A 22,516-nucleotide genomic window follows, 5' to 3' on the forward strand; every position below is an offset into this window, starting at 1 on the left:
TCCTTGATGATTGCTGTCAGCTCTTCTTTGTTGTTGGGTCTGCTGCCCCTCATTTTCCTCTTGAGAATACCCCATAGATTCTCAATGGGGTTCAGATCCGGCGACTTGGTTGGCCAGTCGAGCACTGTGCTGGACGATGAAATCTGTGTTTCCATACAGATCCTCAGCAGACGGAATCATGAAGTCCTCTAAAACATTATGGTAGACTTTTGCGGTGACCTTGGATTTAAGATTTTACCAACACCTGCACCAGACATCGGCCAGCAGTCCAAGGTCCTCTTTTCAGATGAAAGCAAAGTGTGCCTTTCATTCGGGAATCAAGGTCCAAGGGTTTGGAGGAAGACAGTTGAGGAACAGATCCCAAGCTGCTTGCGGTCCAGTGTGAAATATCCACAGTTAGTCATGATTTGGGGTGCAATGTCCGGTGCAGACACTAATGTAATATACAGTATACTTCTCACTAATCAAATACCAGCTCCCCTGCATGCTTATATCATATTTTAGTAGGTCATTTCCATCCCATTAAGGTGGTAATCCATGACCTACAGTAACTAAAAATGCACATATTTAAACCATAATGCATTCAATGACAAACTTGGAAGCTTAATCTTGGAGGCATGAGATGTTTATTCACACAAATGATAATATAATAATACGACAAAGGAAAAATCACTCATTTCAAGTGCATATGTAATTACAATCATGTGTTTGAACGCAAGTAGCATGTGTGTGTGTCTGTGCGTGTGTGTGTTTGTGTGCGTGAGTGTGTCTCCTTGTACACATGTGTGTATGCGTGTCATACATGCACAGTACAAGCCCCCATGGCGTCGTCTTTCATCTATGGCTGCTAATGGAACCACCTCAGAATATCAATGAGCAAAGCGCAAAAGATGTGAGAGTGTCGTCCAGCACAACACAGCCTGGGAGTGTTAAAATGTGTGCACAGCAAATGTAGAGATTGGCATTTAAAATAAACACGAACACACGCATATTTAGTAAGGTTTTTGTAACAAGTTTAGATCTTAATTTCAGTGCGGAAGGTCTGTGTGTGCTCATGTTTGGCAGGGTGTCGCCGCGCCCGGACCGTTAACGTCCCCTCGGTGCCCAGTGATGATGTCACCGAGGTAGGGTCCACATCCTCGGGTAGCTGACACTTATGGGTAAATGTATTCATCACGGAACCATCCTGAGCCAACTGTCAATGAATGTAAAGAACATTCAACATGTCAGACATACAGTACATTCTGCATATGTCACAATAAAAAAAACCCTAACTGATTAACCCAAATATAAGACGACCCTGAATATAAGACAACCCCTCTTTTTTTAAGACCAAATGTATTGTTATTTTATATTACATTTTCAAGATTAATGAAATTACAACTTATTGCAAAAAAAGTGATATATTTGTTAGCTGCTCGAAAGTTGTTTTGAAGTTATCTTAAAATTCACATCATAAATCCATCTCTGTTGTTTGCTGACTTGCTAACAATCTGGCACACTTTTATCCAGTAAGTCTCTGTGTCACAGCCACAGGTCACTGTTGTGTGTGTGTGTCTGTGTGTGTATGTAAGTGACTGGAAGAAAAGATCTGACTTGATTGGGGCGAAGTTGTTTGGCGTCACCTGCTGGTTTGCATGCGTAATCGCTAGACCTCTAATATAAGACAATCCATTTTTTTCAGACAGTAGAATAGACTAGAATAACAAACTATCCTGCTTTTTGTGTCCACAGGATGTTCCAAATCAAATAACAGAAAACTCACCTTTTCTGCACGAACTTCAATTTGGTTGTTGGATGTGGTGACAATGACATCTTCAGGAGAAAAGTCTCGGACGTCCACTGTGAACTGGTACAAATCGCCGAGTGTTTTGATCTTCCCACTTCCACCTGGAAACAGTCAATTGGAGGAAGTTTGTTAGACAACGGGTGAGAATCTTCATGAATACGTCATCTGGACCAGATAATCAAGATGGGGTAGGCTCCAGCTCGGCTTAATAGATGAATGAACGCTCTTTGCTAAAAGTGTAAGGTGATTATTGTTTCCATGTTTGCGTTTCGTGTCAAATGCCACCTGGTAGAATAGCATCAATGACACATTGTTCTTCCCACATAATGACCATCAATTATTCAGCAAAGGACCCCCCCGCTCCCCAGTGAGGCGATTAATGTTCACCTCTTCGTCACCTGCAGTGGCAAATGAGATTTCATGCTCCATGAAGAGGTCAGTGTGTCACAGCTCAGTGTTATTTGACTGAGAAGTTTTCTTTTCAGTTTAGGTAGTCATTTTGTAAGATGTCGTTTGAACAGCGCCAGTTCACGCCTTGTCGTCCTCGATTCTGTTGTTCTATTTCCTTTCTATTGTGCTCATATTCCAACTTGTTAGAATATGTGATTTTCTACGTTCCAGCCACCACACAAGTATTTTGTTCAGCTCATTTAGCAACAGGACATGGTCAAAATATTAGAAACACCTCTCAGTATTATACCATTCAGTTATACAATACTGTAAATACATGTATATGTAAAATGTGCATTATTATATTTGGAAGGTTGATTGTTTGACACAGCTTTTGAAATGGATACTGAAATTTCTTCTGTTTAATTAGTGAAGGTTTATTTATATAGCGCCAATTCACAACAGAAGGTGAATCAGAAAACCACAATAGCCAGCACTTTGGCGATGGAGGTAAGCTTCCCCTAACGACGAAACCTCGAACAGAACCCAGACCCTGTGTGGGGCGGCCATCTACATTGAGGTTAGATAGAAAAAGAGACGGATAGAACAGAATTGAATATAATACAATGGCGTACAAATAATACTAAAACATGACTCTTATTCTTATTCTTATTCTTATTCTTAGGTCCCGAGCACCAGTGATAATGGCACGATGGCCCTTTTGAAACTGCTATGTATATTAGGGCCGGAGCACCAGCGATTGCCCAACGGTGCTTCCATGTCTGACAGGGAGAAGAACAGAGGGCATTTTGCATTTACCCGCAAGCAAAGATCTACCGCTGCCCGGCCTTACTTGATCCATATTTTATCCACCACTTGTGGATGCAGAGCCCACTCCCTGTACAGAGGATTTCCACGGAACAGAAGATCCGCCCCATGTTTCAACACCCTTGGAACAAGTGTTGCTCTGAGGGACAGGAGCCTTGTACTGCTCCATAAGAGGACCTGTTGTGCCAGCCTGTGTAAGCAAAGCGAGCGGGTGCACCCTGGCGACTGATATATGCCACCACAGTCGTGTTGTCTGTTTTGACCAAGACATGCTGGCCTGGTAGCCCCAGAGAAACAGTCCAAAGGTCCAGCGCCTTTATGTGAAACTGGGCTAGTTCCGGGCTCCGAAGTCCGTTAAAAGTTCTGTCCATCAAGGTCCACAGCCTGACAGCGACAGCGTCCGTCGTCATGATTACCATGAACAACACAACAACAATCCCAGCGGGATGGCTTATGCGATGTAGGCGGACCATGACTGTCACCCTGCGAGCAAGGTGACGACAAGGGCACAAACCAGGGGTTGTATTTTGGCTCCACAAGGTCAGATCTTCATCATAAGTGGTACATAAGCATAACACCTTGAAGCTATGCATAGTTCACTTTGTGAATTCATCTCAGCGCCACCAAGTGGCGACAGGAAATGTCAAACACAAACCTACACAAACCAGACGTACATTAACCTTTTCCTCCACGGAGATTTTTCAGATCGACATCAAATTCTGTCCTGCCTCCGTGTGGCTGCTGACTTGCGTGAACCCCGAGGTGCGTGGGTGTTCAAGGGCCCGTTCAAAGCTGCTCGCAGCTTCAATTGTTCTTATTTTTACTAGAGGTAGTAGTTGTAAAAGCATAGAAAAACAGAAAAAATCTTTAATATTCTCTAAACATCATTTATTAGCTAAAACTAATTATATCACACTTAGTCTCATATTTGACATGCTGGTCTTATGATACACGCCTTGGAAGTACAGCTGATAAGCGCCATGTCACAGTGGCCAGCTGATCCCGTAAAATTTCCACTCAACATACCTTAAAAAAGTTTGTATGAACATAAGAAATTGAACATTCGTCTTATGATACATATTGGCCATGTGTCAGCAGTGACGGATGTGTGGACTGTGACAGCTGTGAATGTGACCTCAGTGAACAACTATACAGTACGTGGAAACACTGAGCTCATACACAAATCCGAACAACTGAGTGATATCAGATTGGACGTAACATATGCAGGTTGACCATGTTACATCATGTGTGCGTGTGTGTGTGTGTGTGTGTGTGCATCAGTAGCCGGGCAACCATCTGTTCATGCCATCATCCAGATACTCTGTGTATGAAGTCACACTGCTGGAAGGTTGGAGAGCATTCTCCAGCTCTTGTGTGCATGTCTATTGTAGCGCACCCTGACAACTTCTGTGCAGCTTCCATCTACGGGATACCAATCATAGTTCCCAAAACTATCGTGCTATGCCCCTGACACATGGAGCACACACATTCCTGAGTCCATTTAAAGGGCATATGTCACACATCCATGTGTCTGTGCGCACTCGCTATACACATTGCATACACATATTATTACATACAGTGCCTGAGAAAAGTCTGGTCACTTATCCAAGCTGTAGGAACAATTCACTTTCAGTAGCTCATTTGGACTCCAAAGTTGCTTATATGGAAGGCAAAAGCCTCTAGATTATGTTTATTATAGCAAAAATAAAGTCTTGTATCATTCATTGACATTTATCATTTAATTAGGGCAGAAGGGTCAGATTGTGCTTGGACAAAAGTCGTTTTGCATACCAAAATAATTTATGCTAGAAATGATATTTTCCTTTCAAAAACATGCTACAAAAACAGAACATAAAGTCAGGGTGCCTTGCTAAGAATCATTACTATCGTTTACGACTTCCACAAGCTTGGAGGACTCCATCCATACGTCTCGACAATGACTCAAATAACTAATTGGTAAAATCATCTGGAATGGCAAAGAAAACAGCCTTGCATGACTCCCAGACTTCAAAATTCTTTGGTTTCATCTTCCAAGCCTTCTCCTTCATCTAACCCCAAACTTGCTGAATAATGTTCATGTCTGGTGTTTGGGCCGGCCAATCCTGGAGCATCTTGACCTTCTTCACAATCGGGAACTTTGACGTGGAGAGTGAAGTATCAGAAGGAGCTCCATCTTGCTAAAGAATTCCCTTCTTTTGTGATGTGGAAGGTAATGGGGGGCATGTATTCTTTGATACTCCAGGCTGTTGATGTTACCATCCACTCTGCAGATCTCTTGCCCCACCCCATAGTGATATATATTGGCCAGCCCAGACACCAGACATGAACATAACTGAGCATGTTTGGGGTTAGATGAAGGAGGAGGCTTGGAAGATGAAACCAAAGAAGCTTCATGAAGTCTGGGAGTCATGCAAGACTGCTGTCTTTGCCATTCCGATATGATTTTATCAATTAGTTATTTGAGTCAATGCTTACATGTATTGATGGAGGCCTCCAAGCTCATGGGAGTCATATATTTTATTGACTCTTCATACCAAAGCGTCCTGACTTTATGTTCTGATGTTTTTGTAGCATGTTTGTGTTGTCTAAGAAGTATATAATTTCTACCGTCCATTATTTTGGTGTGCGACAAGACTTTTGTCCAAGCACAATCTGACCTTTCTGTCCCAACTAAATGATAAAACCCAATGAATAATGTAAGACTTTATTTTGCTATAATAAGCATAATCTAGAGGCTTTTGCCTTTCATATAGGCTATTTGTTATTCCAAATGAGAACCTAAAAGTGAAGTTGTTATTTATTGTTCCTACGACATGGATAAGCGACTTTTGAGACTTTTGCCAGGCACCGTGTGTAGGCATTGGAAGACATCAGTGGCTGTGAACAATAACCATTGCAGTATTGGTTAAGTTTGATTACATTTTGTCTAGAAATATCTACTGTATATTCCAAGAAAAATGCATTTGCTTACCATTATCAGCCTTGTTTAAACAATGAGTGGACTAAACAGAAAGACAGACAGAACACAAAGGTACCATATTAAATATTTCACATTCAAAGTTAACTGCTAACAAAATAAAGTAATAAAGTCCAACATACTGATTCTGATTATTGAGAAACTGAAGATAACTCACATTACAATAGCAAGGCTGATGATTACAGACTTGTTAAATATTATGATTAATTATTGATATGCCAATCTCATCCCGGGAACTTCACTTCGTTCCTTTCTTTCCGTTAATGTAGCTCACACAAAGGGTTGGAGGAGAATTAGAGCAGGGAGTTGGCCATTCAAATCTTTCAAAATGTTTTCTGGACTGCGTCGCCCACTGTGTGCTCTCACACAAACATCTTAGCTGCCCTAACAAGCGACCTTTACAAAAACAGATCAATCCATTTTTTTAGTCATTCATAATTTTATCTTTTAGAAAACAGAACAGTGGTCTTTCATTTAATCATTTAATATTTTTCCATACGTGACATTCCATTTTCCATACTTTTACAGACTTGGAAATTAAAAAAATCACATTCCATGCTTTTCCATACTTGTGTAGGAACCCTGTACTGTGTGTAACTGTGTGTAACCCTGTACATGTGTGTAAACCTTGGACATTAAGACCTGTTTTAAAAAGCTTGCAATTTCAGTCTCCAAAAAGCTGTTGTCATAAAAACAAGCGGTAATAACAAGAGTTTTTTCAATGTATCATTTTTAGTTAAAACTATACTTTGTAACCCTTTCAGGCAGTGGCAGGCAGTGCATTTGGTACCTGGGCCTTCTGTGGAGACATAAAGAAAAACTGGAATTTTTAACAATTTTGCCCATCACCCACAATCCTTATGTAAGCCTTGTCTTTCTCTTTTCTGTGCATTCTAAAGATATAAAAAAAGCTAAAAAGAGACAGCTAAGAATGCACGTAATGGGATGCAACTATTCCGCCTATAAAGCCTTCTGAAAAAAACTCCAAAAAGCACCAACAACGCTCCATTTATGTAATGTTACCTGCATATTAACCAAGTTACAGCAACATTGTTATTGTCATTGTTATGCCGAAGAACTACACTTATTGGCAGAGTAACACCTTGTCAGACCACACCGGCTAGCTAGTAGCCGGCTAGCAAGTTAGTTTCACCACACACTCGATCAGAGCACGTCAGTGCTACGCGCACAACGCGTCCGGCCACTAACGAAAGGTACCGCTACATATGGGAGCTGCCGCCACTGCTGCTGTGTGTTTGGTTTTGAGTTTGGAAAAGTTAACGCTAGGTGTAGCGTTCATTTCTATGTTACTATGAGAAATCAATGCGCCCAGGAAAGAAGATTCGGGAATACTTAAAACGACCAAAGTACGGCGAAATACTGTAAGTATTACATGTTATCATGAATGTACCTGTTACTGTACTACATGGTTACAGCATGGATATAATATGATAAAACGGTTTTCGAGGTGTTTTGGCTGCGTAGGCCCCATTATGTGCACTAAAGAACTGCCTCTTTTCATCTGTTTTTATATCTTTAAAACACTCACAGAAAAACCCACAGAAAGATGTGTGTTTATGTCTCACATAAAAATTTTGGATGATGGGCAAAATTTCTAAAAAAGTGCAGTTTTCCTTTAAGCGACCCAATCCACCTCTTAATACCACCACTATCACGTCACAGGGATACACACCATCAATAATTGACAAAAATGCAATATAACAATGTGTGGCGTTACAGAATTAGGGATGAATACCAGGCTGCACGGTGGTTAGCATGTTCGCCTCACAATCAGGAGATTGGGTTCGTATCGCCATTGGAACATCTCTGTGTGGAGTTTGCATGTTCTCCCTGTGCGTGCCTGCGTTTTCTCTGGGTACTCCGGCTTCCTCCCACATTCCAAAAATATGCATGTTAGGTTAATTGGAGACTCAAAATTCTCCACAGGAGTGAATGTGAGTTTGAATGGTTACTGTATATGTTTTTTCTATATGTGCCTTGCGATTGGCTGGCAACCAGTCCAGGATATACCTCACTTCTCGCCCGAAATCATCTGGGACAGGCTCCAGTTTACACTCCAATTTACCCGTGAACCCAATGAGGACAAGCAGTATAGAAAATGGATGGATGGAATCAAGAAACCAAGTTCTCTCTTTATTTTCCAATACATCATCTCTAAACACCACTAACGCCAGACCTCTACACTACAACATCGTCTGGAGCAGTTCAGAATCAATATTTATCTAACAACATGACAAAAAAGCTCACTTATTTATAAAATACAGTGTTAGGGCTGCCAAACATAACACGTTAACACCCGTGTTTAATCTGAAAACCTTAACCCAACGCACTAAGTTTGACCACAATGTCACCCCTGATCCTGTTCCTGTCCCTGTCCGTGCTGCCCCCTCTCCAGCAGCCCACAGCATAGAAGATGGCTGAGGCCACCACAGAGTCATAAAAGGTCCGTGTAAGCCAAAGTTGTGTTTTAGGGAATGCAACGGAGCGTTTTAGGATGCCCATTCACGCTGACTTCGTGTATAAAATAAAGAAGATAGCCACGGCTTGGTGTCAACACACACCGTACTTCAAAATAATCATGTAATACTGGTAATAAAATAAGGGTGTCTTAAAAAATAGCTTACATTAATAAAACAATTGCAGTTGCAACTACATCTTCTTTAACCACAAGCACAGATGAGATCATTTGTTGAGGATTCTGTAGCAATGAAAATTTTGAAAAATACCGGGCAAAATTGTCCAAAGATGTGTTTTGCATTTATTTAACAGCCATTTTATTCACTGAAACACACAAAGGAAAACACACAATCTACGGTGATAAAATAAGTGTCAAAAGAAAAAAAATGGAATTAAAAAAAAATTTTATAATTAAAAATTTTAAATTGAATTTAGGAAAAAATAAAACAAAATTTGGAAAACAATAAGAGGGATTTCTTAGGGCCCTAAGTAAGCAATCAAACTTTTACCTCAAAACAAAATTCAAGCCAATTTTAGTACTTCATCAAGCCCAAGATAAATGTGTGATTAGATAAATAGCTGTTTGAAAGGCAGCCACTCATGGCGGCGCCGGTAAAATAAAAAAAAATAAAAAAAAATCCTCATTGTGATTAATCATGATTAATCACAGAGTAGACATGTGATTAACTTGATTAAATTGTTTTATTCATTGACAACACTATGCCGCATATATACAAACTCACCTATTTGTTCATATAGCACACAGAGAATGTTGTACAACGCCGTGTCTGTCTCCTTTCTTTGTGCAGTAACAGAATAAATTAAGCCTTGTGCCGTTCATGTGATGAGGCGTTCAAGCACACTGCGTAACTCTGAGTGTTAGTCATAGGATTTTAGACGTCAACCAATCACAAGATGGAAAAATGCTGACGTGACTGAACCCCTGCTACTTGGCCTTGTGAGGCGAATCTGAAATCTGATTGGTGAAAGAAACAAGCCCATTACTAATACAGTAGTGTGTATTTATAAGGCCCTGGGCAGGTTACACAGATTACATGGCAACACAGAGAAGTTGAAATCTGCTTGGACAAAAAAATCACAACTGGAAGCAGTGCGGCAAAGAGACACACTACGAAATGAATATAATAGACTGTTGGGGACAAATGAATTCAATTTCATAGAACAAATACTAGAATTTAAGCTGTAAACATAGGTCAGTACTTCTGATAGTGTTGAGGCCAGCAGAAAAGGCCTTGATGGCTCTGACTGCACACCACTGCTGTCAGGTAGCAAACTATTTAAGTCTGAACTAACTGCACCCCCTCTTGATTAAGATCAAATCCCCAAATACTGATAAAAATTAGTCTAAACTTTGGCCATGTTGGTGCTGTTGTTTTTGTGATAGGGCAAAAATCTAGGACGATTTTAACGTAATTGTGGAAAGGACAAGTCATTCATTATCTCTGATCCTGTTCAGGGCCACAGATGACCTCTATCACTCACTACAAATGGTTCATGCAGCACTCCACTTACTGGAAAAGCCCAAGGTGTCTGCCCCAGGCCTCATGAAGGGGCCAAAGTCCTCCGCAAACAGCCCGTGACTCTTCTCCATGTATGGATTACTGGAAGAAGAGGATGACGTCTGATGGAAACTCCGCTCCGATCGGTAGGCAGAAGAGTTGGTCACACTCATGGATGGCTGATGAGTGCTGGGTTGCTGGGTGAGGGAGAGTGAAGGGAGGACAAGGCGAAGGGACTTCTTCCTTCAGTGAATGTGAGCTTTTAGTAGCTTTAAATATAACCAACAGCACACACACACTTTTTCAAAATCTATTCAGTCATTGCTTATTTATGTTAGATGAGGTCAATAACCCACACTTTAAGTCCTCTTATATTCTCTCTTTTTGGCAGCCACTCCCCCCCATGTGCCTTATAAGCAGTGTTGGCCCTTTGCATGGATGGGAGGTGTACACATGTGTGCCAGCTCATTGGGAAAGGCTGATAATGGTCTATTTTTATCACAAGGGAACGCTCAGTGACCAGAAGTTTTCCAACCAGAGAACGTGTGTGCATAGAGACTAGAAGAGGTGGGGGTCCAACATCAATAGTTGCCATTCCTGCCTCACCATCCCTGAAATAGATTACTGCTTGCCGGTGCCTCACCTCGCAATTGTATCTTTTCTGTCTCCTACTTCGTCTTCAGCAGTATTTTAGTCTCTTTTACTGTGAACAAGATTATTGTGGAGCACAAAATTCCAAGGCAATACTATAAGGATTAGGAGACATTATTTTAACAATTGAATAACCACTCTGTATTGAGTACAAAATGTATACTGCATTAGAATGAAACAGTGCTAACTGGTGATTCTGCTGTTTTAATACTGGACTTAAATGATCCACTGCCCAATATTTTTCTGTTTTGCAGCCTCAAAGATTCTCTATTTTGAACAAATAAACCCCCCTGGACACGCAACATTACAAATAAACAATACAGAACTTGTTTTCTCCCTCGGAGCAAGATAAGGTGAGGATTGTCAACTGGAAATGGAAAATGTAAGCACACCACTTAGCTCTGAGGTTAAGTTGTGAGTCAAGCAAAGATGGAAAGAATGTTCTGGAAAACAAAGCTGTCAACGGGAGTCCGGGGATTTAATGGTGACATGCTCTGTGTCTGTTAATATTTTATCTGCTTGGAAGAAACATCTAATCATAATTAGATGTCTACTAATTAATTATATGTCTACTTGATTACATCATATTGATAAAAAAAAAATGTACGTACTGACTTTATTAAAATCTCATATTATACTATTTCTATCATTTTAGATACTAGGGTTGAGCGGGGTACGCTTTTTGGACGAGTATCCGTGACGGATAATGCATTTTTGACGAGTACGAGCATGATACAGCTCGTCATTAGCCGTACTCGTGCTGAAGGAAAATCCTCATTGGGTAACTACTTATGTATTCACTCTTCACGCCATGTGATTGGCCAGTCACACACAGCGACCGACCCTCCCTCGACAGACTTGCTGCAGGCTGCAGCCGGAGATAGCCGTGCCTCACTCACACACATACACACACACACACACACACAGTGGCTTGACTCCAGCTCACATTGCCTGAATTAGTACTCAATTTTCCTCAGCTCACCTCTATTTCGCTATGATATTTAAAGTTAATGGGTAAACTTTGTTTCGTAACGTACGTGGTGCAATTGGCAAGACAGAATTGAAAACGGCTCATCTCTCATTGGTCGCTGCCTCCACTCCAGATGGGTTTTTTTAGGTTTTCCTCAGCTCGCCTCTATTTCAGTTTGTATCCAAAGTTACTTGGCAAGCTTGTTTCGTAACGTACGTGGTGAATTTGACAAGATAGACCTGTAAATGGCTTGTGTTGCTTCGGTCACTGCCTGTGTTTTGTTTTGTGTTTTCCGTCTGCTTGCTTCTAATTTGGCTGGTGATATAAAATTTTTCTCATAGTAATGAACGTGGTGTTTTTGAGAAAAATACAGTGACCAAGGCTGACAGATTATTTCCCGGTTTGCCATCACTGGATGTTTGCATGAATCACCAACTTCACACTCATCATTAAAAATAATTCAATAATAAAGTCTTACAGATCACTTACACACATACACAGTACACATATAGCTGAATAATAAACAATAAATATAAAAGCCTCTGATCAATCCATGTCAATTTCAGACTCAAAATTATGTACCGATTTAAGCCCCACCCATTTCTGGTTAAACCACATCCACTTCCGGTTTATGCCACGCCCACTCCGACTACAGTTACGGATACAGATCATCATCACAGATAGTCGTGTACTAGCTCATTCCTATTAGATACATTAAGTCTCTGAGGTGCATTAGAAGTGTATTGCCCAAAGTCTACCCTTGATGCTGGAATTTACACTTTTGGAGCACGATGATTTCTGTGTGTGTGTGTGTGTGTGTGTGACTTGAAAGGGACAATTTGGATTTTTTGACATGAAGTGGTATGACATCCCCATCAGCAGTGTACTACATCAACGGTGACGTACCCTCACACCCCCCACCCAATTGGTCCAGCGAGCAGTGGGCAGGGATACAGCGAGAGACAAATATAACGCCGAGCGATTTGTGAGGTGAGATTTTTTCGAGTAGGCAATTTTTTATGCAAATGTATTACTCTTTTGAACGCATATCATTTTGAGAAGCCAAACTCCTTACTTAAATGTCCCAGCAACTAAGCGGAACTAACGTTCCTCCAGAACTGGACTTGCTGGACCAATTGGAGGGTAAGTCACTGTTGATGTAGTACACTGCTGATGGGGATGTCATACAAACTTCAAGTCAAAAAATCCAAACTATCCCTTTAAAGCTAATGAGTTGTGTTTGTCCATTCCTGTCAAAAACAGAGGGTGTGTCTCCAAGAAGCACTATTGTGCATTTTACCCACCTTTTACATATACAGGTACAGTCATATATACAGTCACATATACAGTCATCCCTCGCTACGTTGCTGTTCGAATATTGGTCCTTCACTCTACCTCTTCCTTCACTCTGTAATAATGGTTAAAAACATATTTAGAAAGTCATAAACATGTTTTGTATGCTCTAACTACAAAAATATTCAGTATTTAATCCTTTAGCCGCTTTAGTGTTTTTCAGTTTTGACATTACTATTTCAAAAGGTTGTAGCATGAAAATGGTTAGAGATAAAGGTGTGACGTGTGTTGCCCAATTGGATTCTAAGATGCAGAGGCGACAAAAGGTAGGTTTTAGCAGTCCACAGGTGCACAGGACCAACTTGCTAGGCAAACTATAGGACACCGCGGAAAAGGGTGCAAAGAGACTAATCAAGAATAATACACATACTTGACGTACTGCAAACTGACTAGGCTGGACTGGATGGCACGGAGTTTGACCAACAGCTGATTAGCAAAGCGGCGGGAATGATGGCAGCACGTGGCACGGATGACAGAGCTTGGAGTGGGAATCACCGAGTGCCATCCAGTCGCCACAGGTGAGCCTAAAAGCATGCTGATGAAGATGGAGACCAACTGCGCATGTCCAGTAGCTTCGCCCACCTCAAGGAACACACAGGTCTAAATAAGAAACACAAAGGCAGTAAATATAACAAAGAAAAGCACAACATAATAAACTAGTGTGACACCGTACAGCGTGACAAAAGGCATAGTGTAAATGAGAAAAATCATCAGTGTGACTGAAAGTTTTTGATGGGAGTAAATTCACTCATCTAATTTGTATGTTTTGACATCACCAGGCTGAGAATTTGTCAGATACCTCTCATCAAAATGTCTGATCCACTTGTGATACTCTTACTCATACCTCAAGCAAACTCAGCCATCATCATTGTCATTGACAGCAGGATCTTGAACACCACTGCTGCCTCCACCGCTATTATTACCGCGATCATTATATAGATAGATATCAAGTATCTATCTATTAATCTATTATGTCTATGACGAGTCTCATTCATCCAGGTCATTGTATTCTCAGGTCATATTAGCAGTGCATTTTCTGCCGAGGAGTCTCCCGCAGACACTACTGCGTCTGATGCTATTTCCACGTTTTCTTTTACATTCCCCCTAACCCCCTCACCATTAGCGGTGTTTTGACAACCCACCACGTCACCTCCTGCCACCCCGAACACAGTGACGCAAAGCATCGGCTCAGTTATGCTGTTTGTGGACTGTCATGGCGAGCGGACTCGCTGCCACACGCACACGGGGCTTCACAGTCTATAAGGATCAAAATTTTGCATAGAAACACTCCCACAAATGTTGCTCAGATTGAAATCACAGATGTGCACCATTTCCTACATGAGGCACCATATTTGCAGAAATGGCTTGTTAAATTCAGCAATGTCGCTTGTTGCAATTTTGTGACTTAGGGTTAATATTGAATTCTACTTCACAGAAATTCACTTACCGCAGTCGTGTCTGGAGCCAATTAACTGCGATAAATGAGAGGCGACTCATACTGTACAATGTAACTGCACTTGTCCAACGTAATAGATGTCGTATGTCACATTCAACGACGTAACATTAAAGAGTGGGACAGAAGGACAAAAACGTTACAACACTTGAATAACTACGTGAGCTACAGTGCTGACATTACACTCACATGTTACATCATGCTAGGTTAGCCTATTCTCTGAAGACAAACAAAATGATCAAATTTACAGCTCCCATGTCTGTAGCTGACTGACGAATAGTTGGCTCCAGGTTTTATTTTAATATGAGTAGAGAAGCCTGCTTTTTTTACCAAAGGAAGAAGAAGCAGAAATATATAATATATAAATGCTAATAACAGATTTAGAGACTAGACAGGCTGCATGAGTTATAAGAATGAAAAGTGTGGGAGGAATAAACATAAGAGTCATTCTGATCCAGTAATCCAGCCTGTCTCACCAGTGACATTGAATCCCCCGCTGTGAATTTGTTTGTGTACATTCCTAACTGCCCTCCCTACCCCCTCCACACACACACACACACACACACACACACACACACACACACACACACACACACACACAAACACCCTCATATACACACAGATCGTGAGTTTCAGTTGCTACGTGTTACATAATGTTGCAGACAGACAAATAGATCCTATCACCATAGATGGGGAAAGGTTGGAAGGACATCTCGCATCACGCATGGTAATATATTTTATAGTGAGTCATGAATAACAAGTTCTGAAAATTGCATCACTGTATTCATGATATGCACTGACCTTCATAGTGCCTATAAAAAGTCTAATTATTCCTGAAAACATTTATTTGCAAAGAGTATTAAAATGGCTGAAGGTGATACAATGTAACATTGTTGCTCCATCAAAACAAATCCTGAACATTTTTCATTTTTCCTGGACATTTCGTATAAATGTAGATTTTTGTTTCTGACGCAACACACATAGTTTATGTTTTAAACAGTTGGAATTTTTGGAAAATTAAGTTTTAAATTTATAATAATAATAATAAATAACTACGGTGCACTCCGGCCTCAGGCATCTAGGGTGAGGTCTCACGATGGACACAAACAGGGATCGCTACACAACGCCCGGGCATCGTTACATAACGCCCGGGCATCGCTACGCTCTGCTCTTTGGCATCTAGAGCGAGTTCTCATGACACAAACGGGTGACGCTCCAACTCCGCTCTTCGGCATCAAGGGTAAAGCTACTAGCAGCTTTTGGGGCCCGAGCACTAAGGGTTGACGTGTACTTCATCATACCAGGAAATCATCGTCACCACACAAATTATATTGTTGTCAAATTTTGTCGAGACCAAATTAATCACTACTAATGTAATGAAATATATCATGAAAAGGCATGTACACCTTTTCAAGTGTAATATACTTTTATTTTTCATTAGTATTTTTTTACCATTGTGTTTGGAATATCAAGGTGTGTATTACATGACACTATTGTTTGGTAGACCATAACATCAGTGTGAAAACAGTGCCATCGTGTGGCGGAAAGTATGATCCGTCTCAGTAACTGCATGACATCATACACATCACAGCAGGGGCTCGTCTTCATCACACTGATTGATTGAAATCTGACTTGTGGACCTGCTTATAAACATATCAAAGCCACATCGTACGGCACAGCACAAATCTGTTTGCATATTATCATGGGCCATCTGTCTAGGTTCCAATTTGGGCTCATTTGGTCAAAGTCTGTAGGATGAGTTTGTCAGAATACGAGCCCTGATGTGAGGTCGGTTTTAACCCAAATACAGCGGTGTGAAAAAGTGTTTGCCCCCTTCCTGATTTATTTTGCATATTTGTCACTTAAATGTTTCAGATCATCAAACAAATGTAAATATTAGTCAATGACAACACAACTGAACACAAAATGCAGTTTTTAAATGAAACTTTTTATTATTAAGGGAGAAAAAAAAATCCAAACCTACATGGTCCTGTGTGAAAAAGTGATTGCCTCCCCTTTGCCCTCCCTCAGAAAGAAAGTAATTGAGATTTCTCAGTCTGGAAAAGGTTATAAAGCCATTTCTAAAGCTTTGGGGCTGCAGCGAACCAAAGTGAGAGCCATTATCCACAAATGGCGAAAACATGCAACAGTGGTGAACCTTCCCAGGAGTGGCAAGAGCGCAGTGATGACTCATCAAAGAGGTCACAAAGACCCCACAATAACATCCAAAGAACTGCAGATCTCACTTACCTCAGCTAAGGTCAGTGTTGATGACTCCACCATAAGAAAGACACTGGGCAAAAACGGCCTGCATGGCAGAGTTCCAAGACAAAAACCACTGCGGAACAAAAAGAACATTAAGGCCCGTCTCAAATTTTCCAGAAAACATTTTGATGACCCCCAAGACCTTTGGGAAAATACTCTGTGGGCTGACCAGACAAAAATTTTTGGAATGTGTGTGTCCCATTACATTTGGCGTAAAAGTAACACTGCATTTCAGAAAAACAACATCAGTCAAACTTGTCTATAGCGGCCACTAGAGGGAGTCTGCAAAAGTGGCTGCTATAGACAGGTGGCCTCTATAGACAGGTTGGCTTCCAGTTTGAATGTTGACCAGTAGAGGAAAAAAAAGAAAAAAAAAAGGGAAAAAAAATAATAATAATGTTGACCAGTCGAGGGCACTGCGGACTGCTGATAAAAGTTGTACAGCACTACTAGGCTTGTTATTATCATGGTTCATGGTTTTAATCCTGAACATGCATGAGTCAAACAGTAGCACATCACATAGTACAATTCACAATTTTGCATGTCCAAAAAGGAGTAGGAAGAAGCAAAGCTTATTTAATCCTACCCCTCATCAGTTTCCCATCAGTTGCAATACATTTATTCACCTCTTGTTCTTCCAAGTGTACTTTGTAGGTCTACATGACAATGTAGTGCAATCATAGCCAAGGTTTTTAGTAACTAAAAGGAAGCTAGAGGCTTAATAATAACTGATAACTGATAAAATACTTCAGTTAAGTACAACCGAACTCAGTTTTGCTGCCGCATGCATGCTAGCATATGTTTTTTTTTTTTTTATTGTAGCGTCGCTGAGAGTACGTCCTGTTCCCAGCCTACTTTGCGGTAATGTTTTGGTGCAAATGCTCTTAAAGTTACATGTTTGACCAGGAAATAGCAAGCTCAAAAGAAGACGGCTTTTTTATGTGGAACAACTGACAGTTTGTGTAGATCTTGTGAATGATTGTGACTGAGCTAGGACTCAGTAATTAAAGTCTACACACGACGCCTTCATTGATTGAAAAACAAAACTTTTTCGTGCATGAAGCTTCTACTTGAGTTGGTAATTTGGCTGCTATATGCAGTCAGATATTGACCAAGGGAGACAAAATGGGTGGCTGCTGGCTGCGTTGGACAGGTGACTGCTATACACAGGGTCTATAACATGTAAATTTGCTGGGGGGGATTTTTCAGTGGCTGCTATAGGCAGGTGGCCGTTCTATAAAGGTGGCCGCTAAGACAGGTTTGACTAACTATAAAATATGGTGGTAGTGTGATGGTCTGGGTCTGTTTTGCTGCTTCAGGACCTGGAAGACTTGCTGTGATAAATGAAACCATGAATTCTACTGTCTATGAAAAAAAACCTGAAGGAGAATGTCCAGCCATCTATTGGTCACCTCAAGCTGAAATCAACTTGGGTTCTGAAGCAGGACAATGATCCAAAACACACCAGCAAGTCCACCTCTGAATGGCTGAAGAAAAACAAAATGAAGACTTAGGAGTGGCCTAGTCAAAGTCCAGACCTGAATCCTATTGAGATGCTGTTGCATGACCTAAAGAGAGTGGCCAAAAACCTTCCAATGTGGCTGAATTACATTTCACCCACATTCTGCGTACATTAAAATGGTTTGCAAAATGTAATCACCCATATGTCTAGTATCAGTGACTTTCATGTGGCCTCATTTGCTCAAAGTCCGTATTACTAGTTTGTCGAAATACAACCCCTGGTTTTTGCCCAAAATGGACACTTTAAAACAAAATGGCCGACTTCCTGTTTATTTTTTAACATGGGATCTCAAGACTTTTTTGTACATCATTTTATGAGTGATGTCTCCACCAAATTTCATGAAGATCTGTGAAACAGATGGTGGGGGATAATTTTTTCAAATTTTAGAGGGGGCACGAGTCAATTTGGGGTGGTCTTATTTGGGAGCTGCACCATATTGTTCGGACATGGATTCTTACTTCCCATATAGGTTTTCAACCACATGCGACCATCTGCAGTCAAAAAATGATGACACTTTGATGGTTAATGGCGAGTTTTGGCCAGTTTTCCTGCCTTTTCATCTCACCTCCTCAGCAAAGGACCCTGTAATGTCCCTGTTCCTCCCAATTTCTGCACTTTTTTAAGCCAATCATCATATTTCGTATCATATCCTTCCTGCAATGTCTTTCAACAACTTTTCTAAGCACCTTTCGGATCTCACTACCATAACTTCCTTGTTTAAAACTAGATTTCCAAATCTTCTCCGCCATTTTAACATATGCATGGCTCAGATCAAGGGTACCCAAGTGTTACATTTTGAGTAAAATTTCAAACTCGTGGATAGACCTTGGTAATGTTATAAACACAAACTTCAAACATGGCAAAACACACACCCAACATACCAGAGCTCGAGACATCTTCCATTTCCCATAGCAACCCTCCAAAGTTCACTCTTTCTTAAATGTAATGTACATAACTCAGTGTCCACTTTATGCTGTTATCTCTGCATAGATTTGACTTTTGTTAGAAAAGTAACTTATATTTGAGAGAGTATCATAAAGTAAATAAAAACAAGTGACAAATCTAGATCTTGAGTTAAAGCTCTGAAAATATTGTATTGTATTGTACTTTATTTATCCCACAGCAGGGAAATTCACTTGTTACAGCAGCAAGCAAGATACGCAAGTAAATAATATATAGTGACTACAACATGGTTCAGATGGCAAAGAAAAATTGACCTTCAGTCCTTACCATGCCATTGTTGTATCACTACAAACACTACAAATCCCATCAACCGTTCTTACGACTGTAATGACATAAACTTTGACTTATCAACTCCACAATATAAGCTAATCATTGCAGCACTGTGGCAACATGAGCCAGGATTCAGTGAAATGCACTGAGTGAGTGTTTCTTGAATTATCATGCTAAAGACAAAATTACAGTACAAGGCGATCTTTGACCTCCCATGAGGGACACGCCGATCGCTTCCGGGTTAAATACGGAGCAATTTATCAACAAACACGCTAGAATTTATTTGTTTCGGATAAATGTCAACGACATACAGTATAATATGACGGATAAAAGTAAGTAAAATCCGACTAGTAATGATGAATAATTTTGCTCACTTTGCCTGCTTTTTTCGCCGCTTCGTGCCACAGGACACGAACAGCGACCTAAGAGAGGTAAAAACAACGGCTGTCAAAACGAGTTACACTGCTCGATAAACACAAAATTTGTAACTCACCCGACGAAAAAAATCATTTCAAAGTGCATACAGATCTTCTCCAATATATATAAAAATGAAAAAATCTTACCTTAGACTTGACAATGGTTGTTAAACCGCCGATTGCTCGTCGAAATGAATGATGCTGCTTGATGCTGCCGAGGTCGTGACTGAACGTACAGTACATTACGCTAACACAAAATGGCAGACACGACGAAACATTCCCCTGCTGAACCCGTATTTGACGAATAACCGGCGGAAGCACACCAGTTTTGTTTGGCCCAAGAAGGCACTTTTTATTTTCTAATTCAATATTTACTAGCAATACGCAATTTACACTGTGAGCTCGAAGTGTACAAACATTACTGGCGGACACAAAATTTGGGTGTGTTAGACTTTTGTTCAAATAATCTTATTTTACTATTTATACACAAAAAATCACTTTAGTTGCAGAGTTGAGTAATTATTCCTTGAATATATACCATTTTAATCATAATGGGGTTTGTTTTTCCAATGGAATTGTGTTCTTCAAAATTTTCCATCAGGAGGCGGACACGAAGGTTATGTACTTTTCACTAATGATTACACGACAGTTATTTATTATTTATTTTTAGCGCAAAATAAAAACATGAACAGGCTTCATTTATGGTTTGGTAAGCTTCCTCACTCTATAAACGTCAGAGTGATAGGGATAGTACACATTGTTAGAACAACAATTTCAAATACTACTCAAGTGAAGTTGAAGACAGCAAAGGGTACCCTTGATCTGAGCCATGCACACATAGATAATCTCACAAACACACAGGACAGACTTTCCAAAAACTCACACAAGACACGACACAAACAGTAACACAAACACATGAAACAGAGTTTTATCGACGGTGCCTAGGCCCCAGCGGGGATTCCTCGCCTCAAAAACTCAAACAAAACAGACACACCTTCGGTATTACGTATACACCGGAAAGACTTTCCTGACCAAGAGTACGCAATATCCTCTCAGTGGTACGTTCGTATACACCTTTAAGCGGCTTTCGTTACCAAGTAGTACAAAACAACAAAAGTCACAGTCAAGACGGCACTTCTTCGTCTTAACTGAGCGCAAACTGACGGCACAGCTACCTCTTGTAACATCCTAAAATAATTCCTACTGGTACTCTCAATTGTAATGATTGGAATTAAATAAGGCAACATTTGTTAAGAACGTTTTTGGCTTTCTTTTCTCGTCAATTCCAGCAGTCTTCCCCACGAGGGGAGAGGCAGAAATATGAAATTTGCGAAAGAAAGGCATTCTGCTTACCTTTTTATTTTTGGGCCCATTTAAATTCTGGAAGTGTCAAGTGGTCTTAACTGGTTGGAGCCGGTCGATACTACGTGTGCCAAAGATTGTGATAAAGAATAAGATGAAGGTCAAGCAAGTGGAAAAATACAGCGATTAAATACGTCTGCTCTGGTCACGCTATCTAACATGTGTTCTATATGTAACTACTACATCTAACAACATGCACACACATATGCATGTATATATACACGCAGATATGCACACAAACATACCCAGAGATACCTGTACACCAGGGGTGTCAAACTCGTGCCATGGAGGGCCGAGACACTGCAGGTTTTCTTTCCAGCCAGTCACTAAAGCAGGTGATTTTAATGATCAACACCTTCAATTTGAGGGAAGGAGCTCATCAATTAAATCACCTGCTGAAGAAACTGGTTGGAGAGAAAACCTGCAGCGCCTCGGCCCTCCAAGGCACGAGTTTGACACATGTGATCTACCCTTATACATACACACACTCACAGTACATCGTACTTCCCCACATAACTCACTGATTTATTCATGGTATTGTCATGTTGTTATTTTTATTGCGGTGATGGCGATGTCGCCAATAAGAATACTAACAGTTATTGTCAACTTATCATTAGTATGGTTAATATTGTTATTATTACTGTTACCATTAATAAGTATAACTGTCTCCACGCAGTAATAACAATGTGGCTGTTGATATTATTTAGTTATTTCTATTATGGACTTTATGGCTGTCATAGACATTTGCTGATGTATTCCTGTTGTTTGTTTCTGTTACTCTGTTATTGTTGTTGCTGAAGAATATGTTATTTAGCTCGTAGCTTGTAGCTTGTAGTAGGGCATAGAAAGTCATATGTTATTTAGCTTATAGCTTGCAGAAGGCCATATAATTTGATATGTTGTTTGTAGTAGTTTGCAGTTTGCATTAGGGCATAGGTGTTAGGCACAGGTCAAAAACAGGCCAAGCAGTCATATTAAGAGTTGTTTTGTATGGCAAGTAGAAAGTCAGTTGCAGACAGATAAGTAAAGACACATCATATACCGTAGCAACATCTAGCATGGCAAAGAGTCCCCTGTGGTCATAAAAGATAACACCTACAGTATGGGTTGACAGCTGCGAAGCGAGGCGCTTGCAAACAGACAATATAACACCGACACAGAGATGCCATGAAAATCCCCCCATGTCTAGATAAAGTGAGATTTACAAGACGATAACACATGTCGTACGTACCGACCCCAACCGTCGAACATCCTGTTGTTGTGAAAGCTTCCATTGCAGGTTGAGAATCCGTTGACCTAGGTGTGAGAC

At 40.5% G+C, this 22,516-nt stretch overlaps 1 protein-coding gene across 1 annotated transcript; it reads right to left on the reverse strand.

The window, feature by feature from the left end:
- Positions 1-598: 598 nt before the first annotated feature.
- hspb7 (heat shock protein family, member 7 (cardiovascular)) lies at positions 599-10,328 on the reverse strand. Its single transcript, XM_054784965.1, has 3 exons — positions 9,996-10,328; positions 1,766-1,890; positions 599-1,195 (listed from the first exon to the last, which is right to left on the reverse strand). The coding sequence occupies exons 1-3, from the start codon at positions 10,153-10,155 to the stop codon at positions 1,016-1,018; spliced, it is 465 nt and encodes a 154-aa protein (XP_054640940.1). The 5' UTR covers positions 10,156-10,328; the 3' UTR covers positions 599-1,015.
- Between the last annotated feature and the right edge of the window lie 12,188 nt (positions 10,329-22,516).

This window comes from Dunckerocampus dactyliophorus, chromosome 1, assembly GCF_027744805.1.
Source record: "Dunckerocampus dactyliophorus isolate RoL2022-P2 chromosome 1, RoL_Ddac_1.1, whole genome shotgun sequence".
In the NCBI taxonomy this organism is placed as follows: Eukaryota; Metazoa; Chordata; class Actinopteri; order Syngnathiformes; family Syngnathidae; genus Dunckerocampus; species Dunckerocampus dactyliophorus.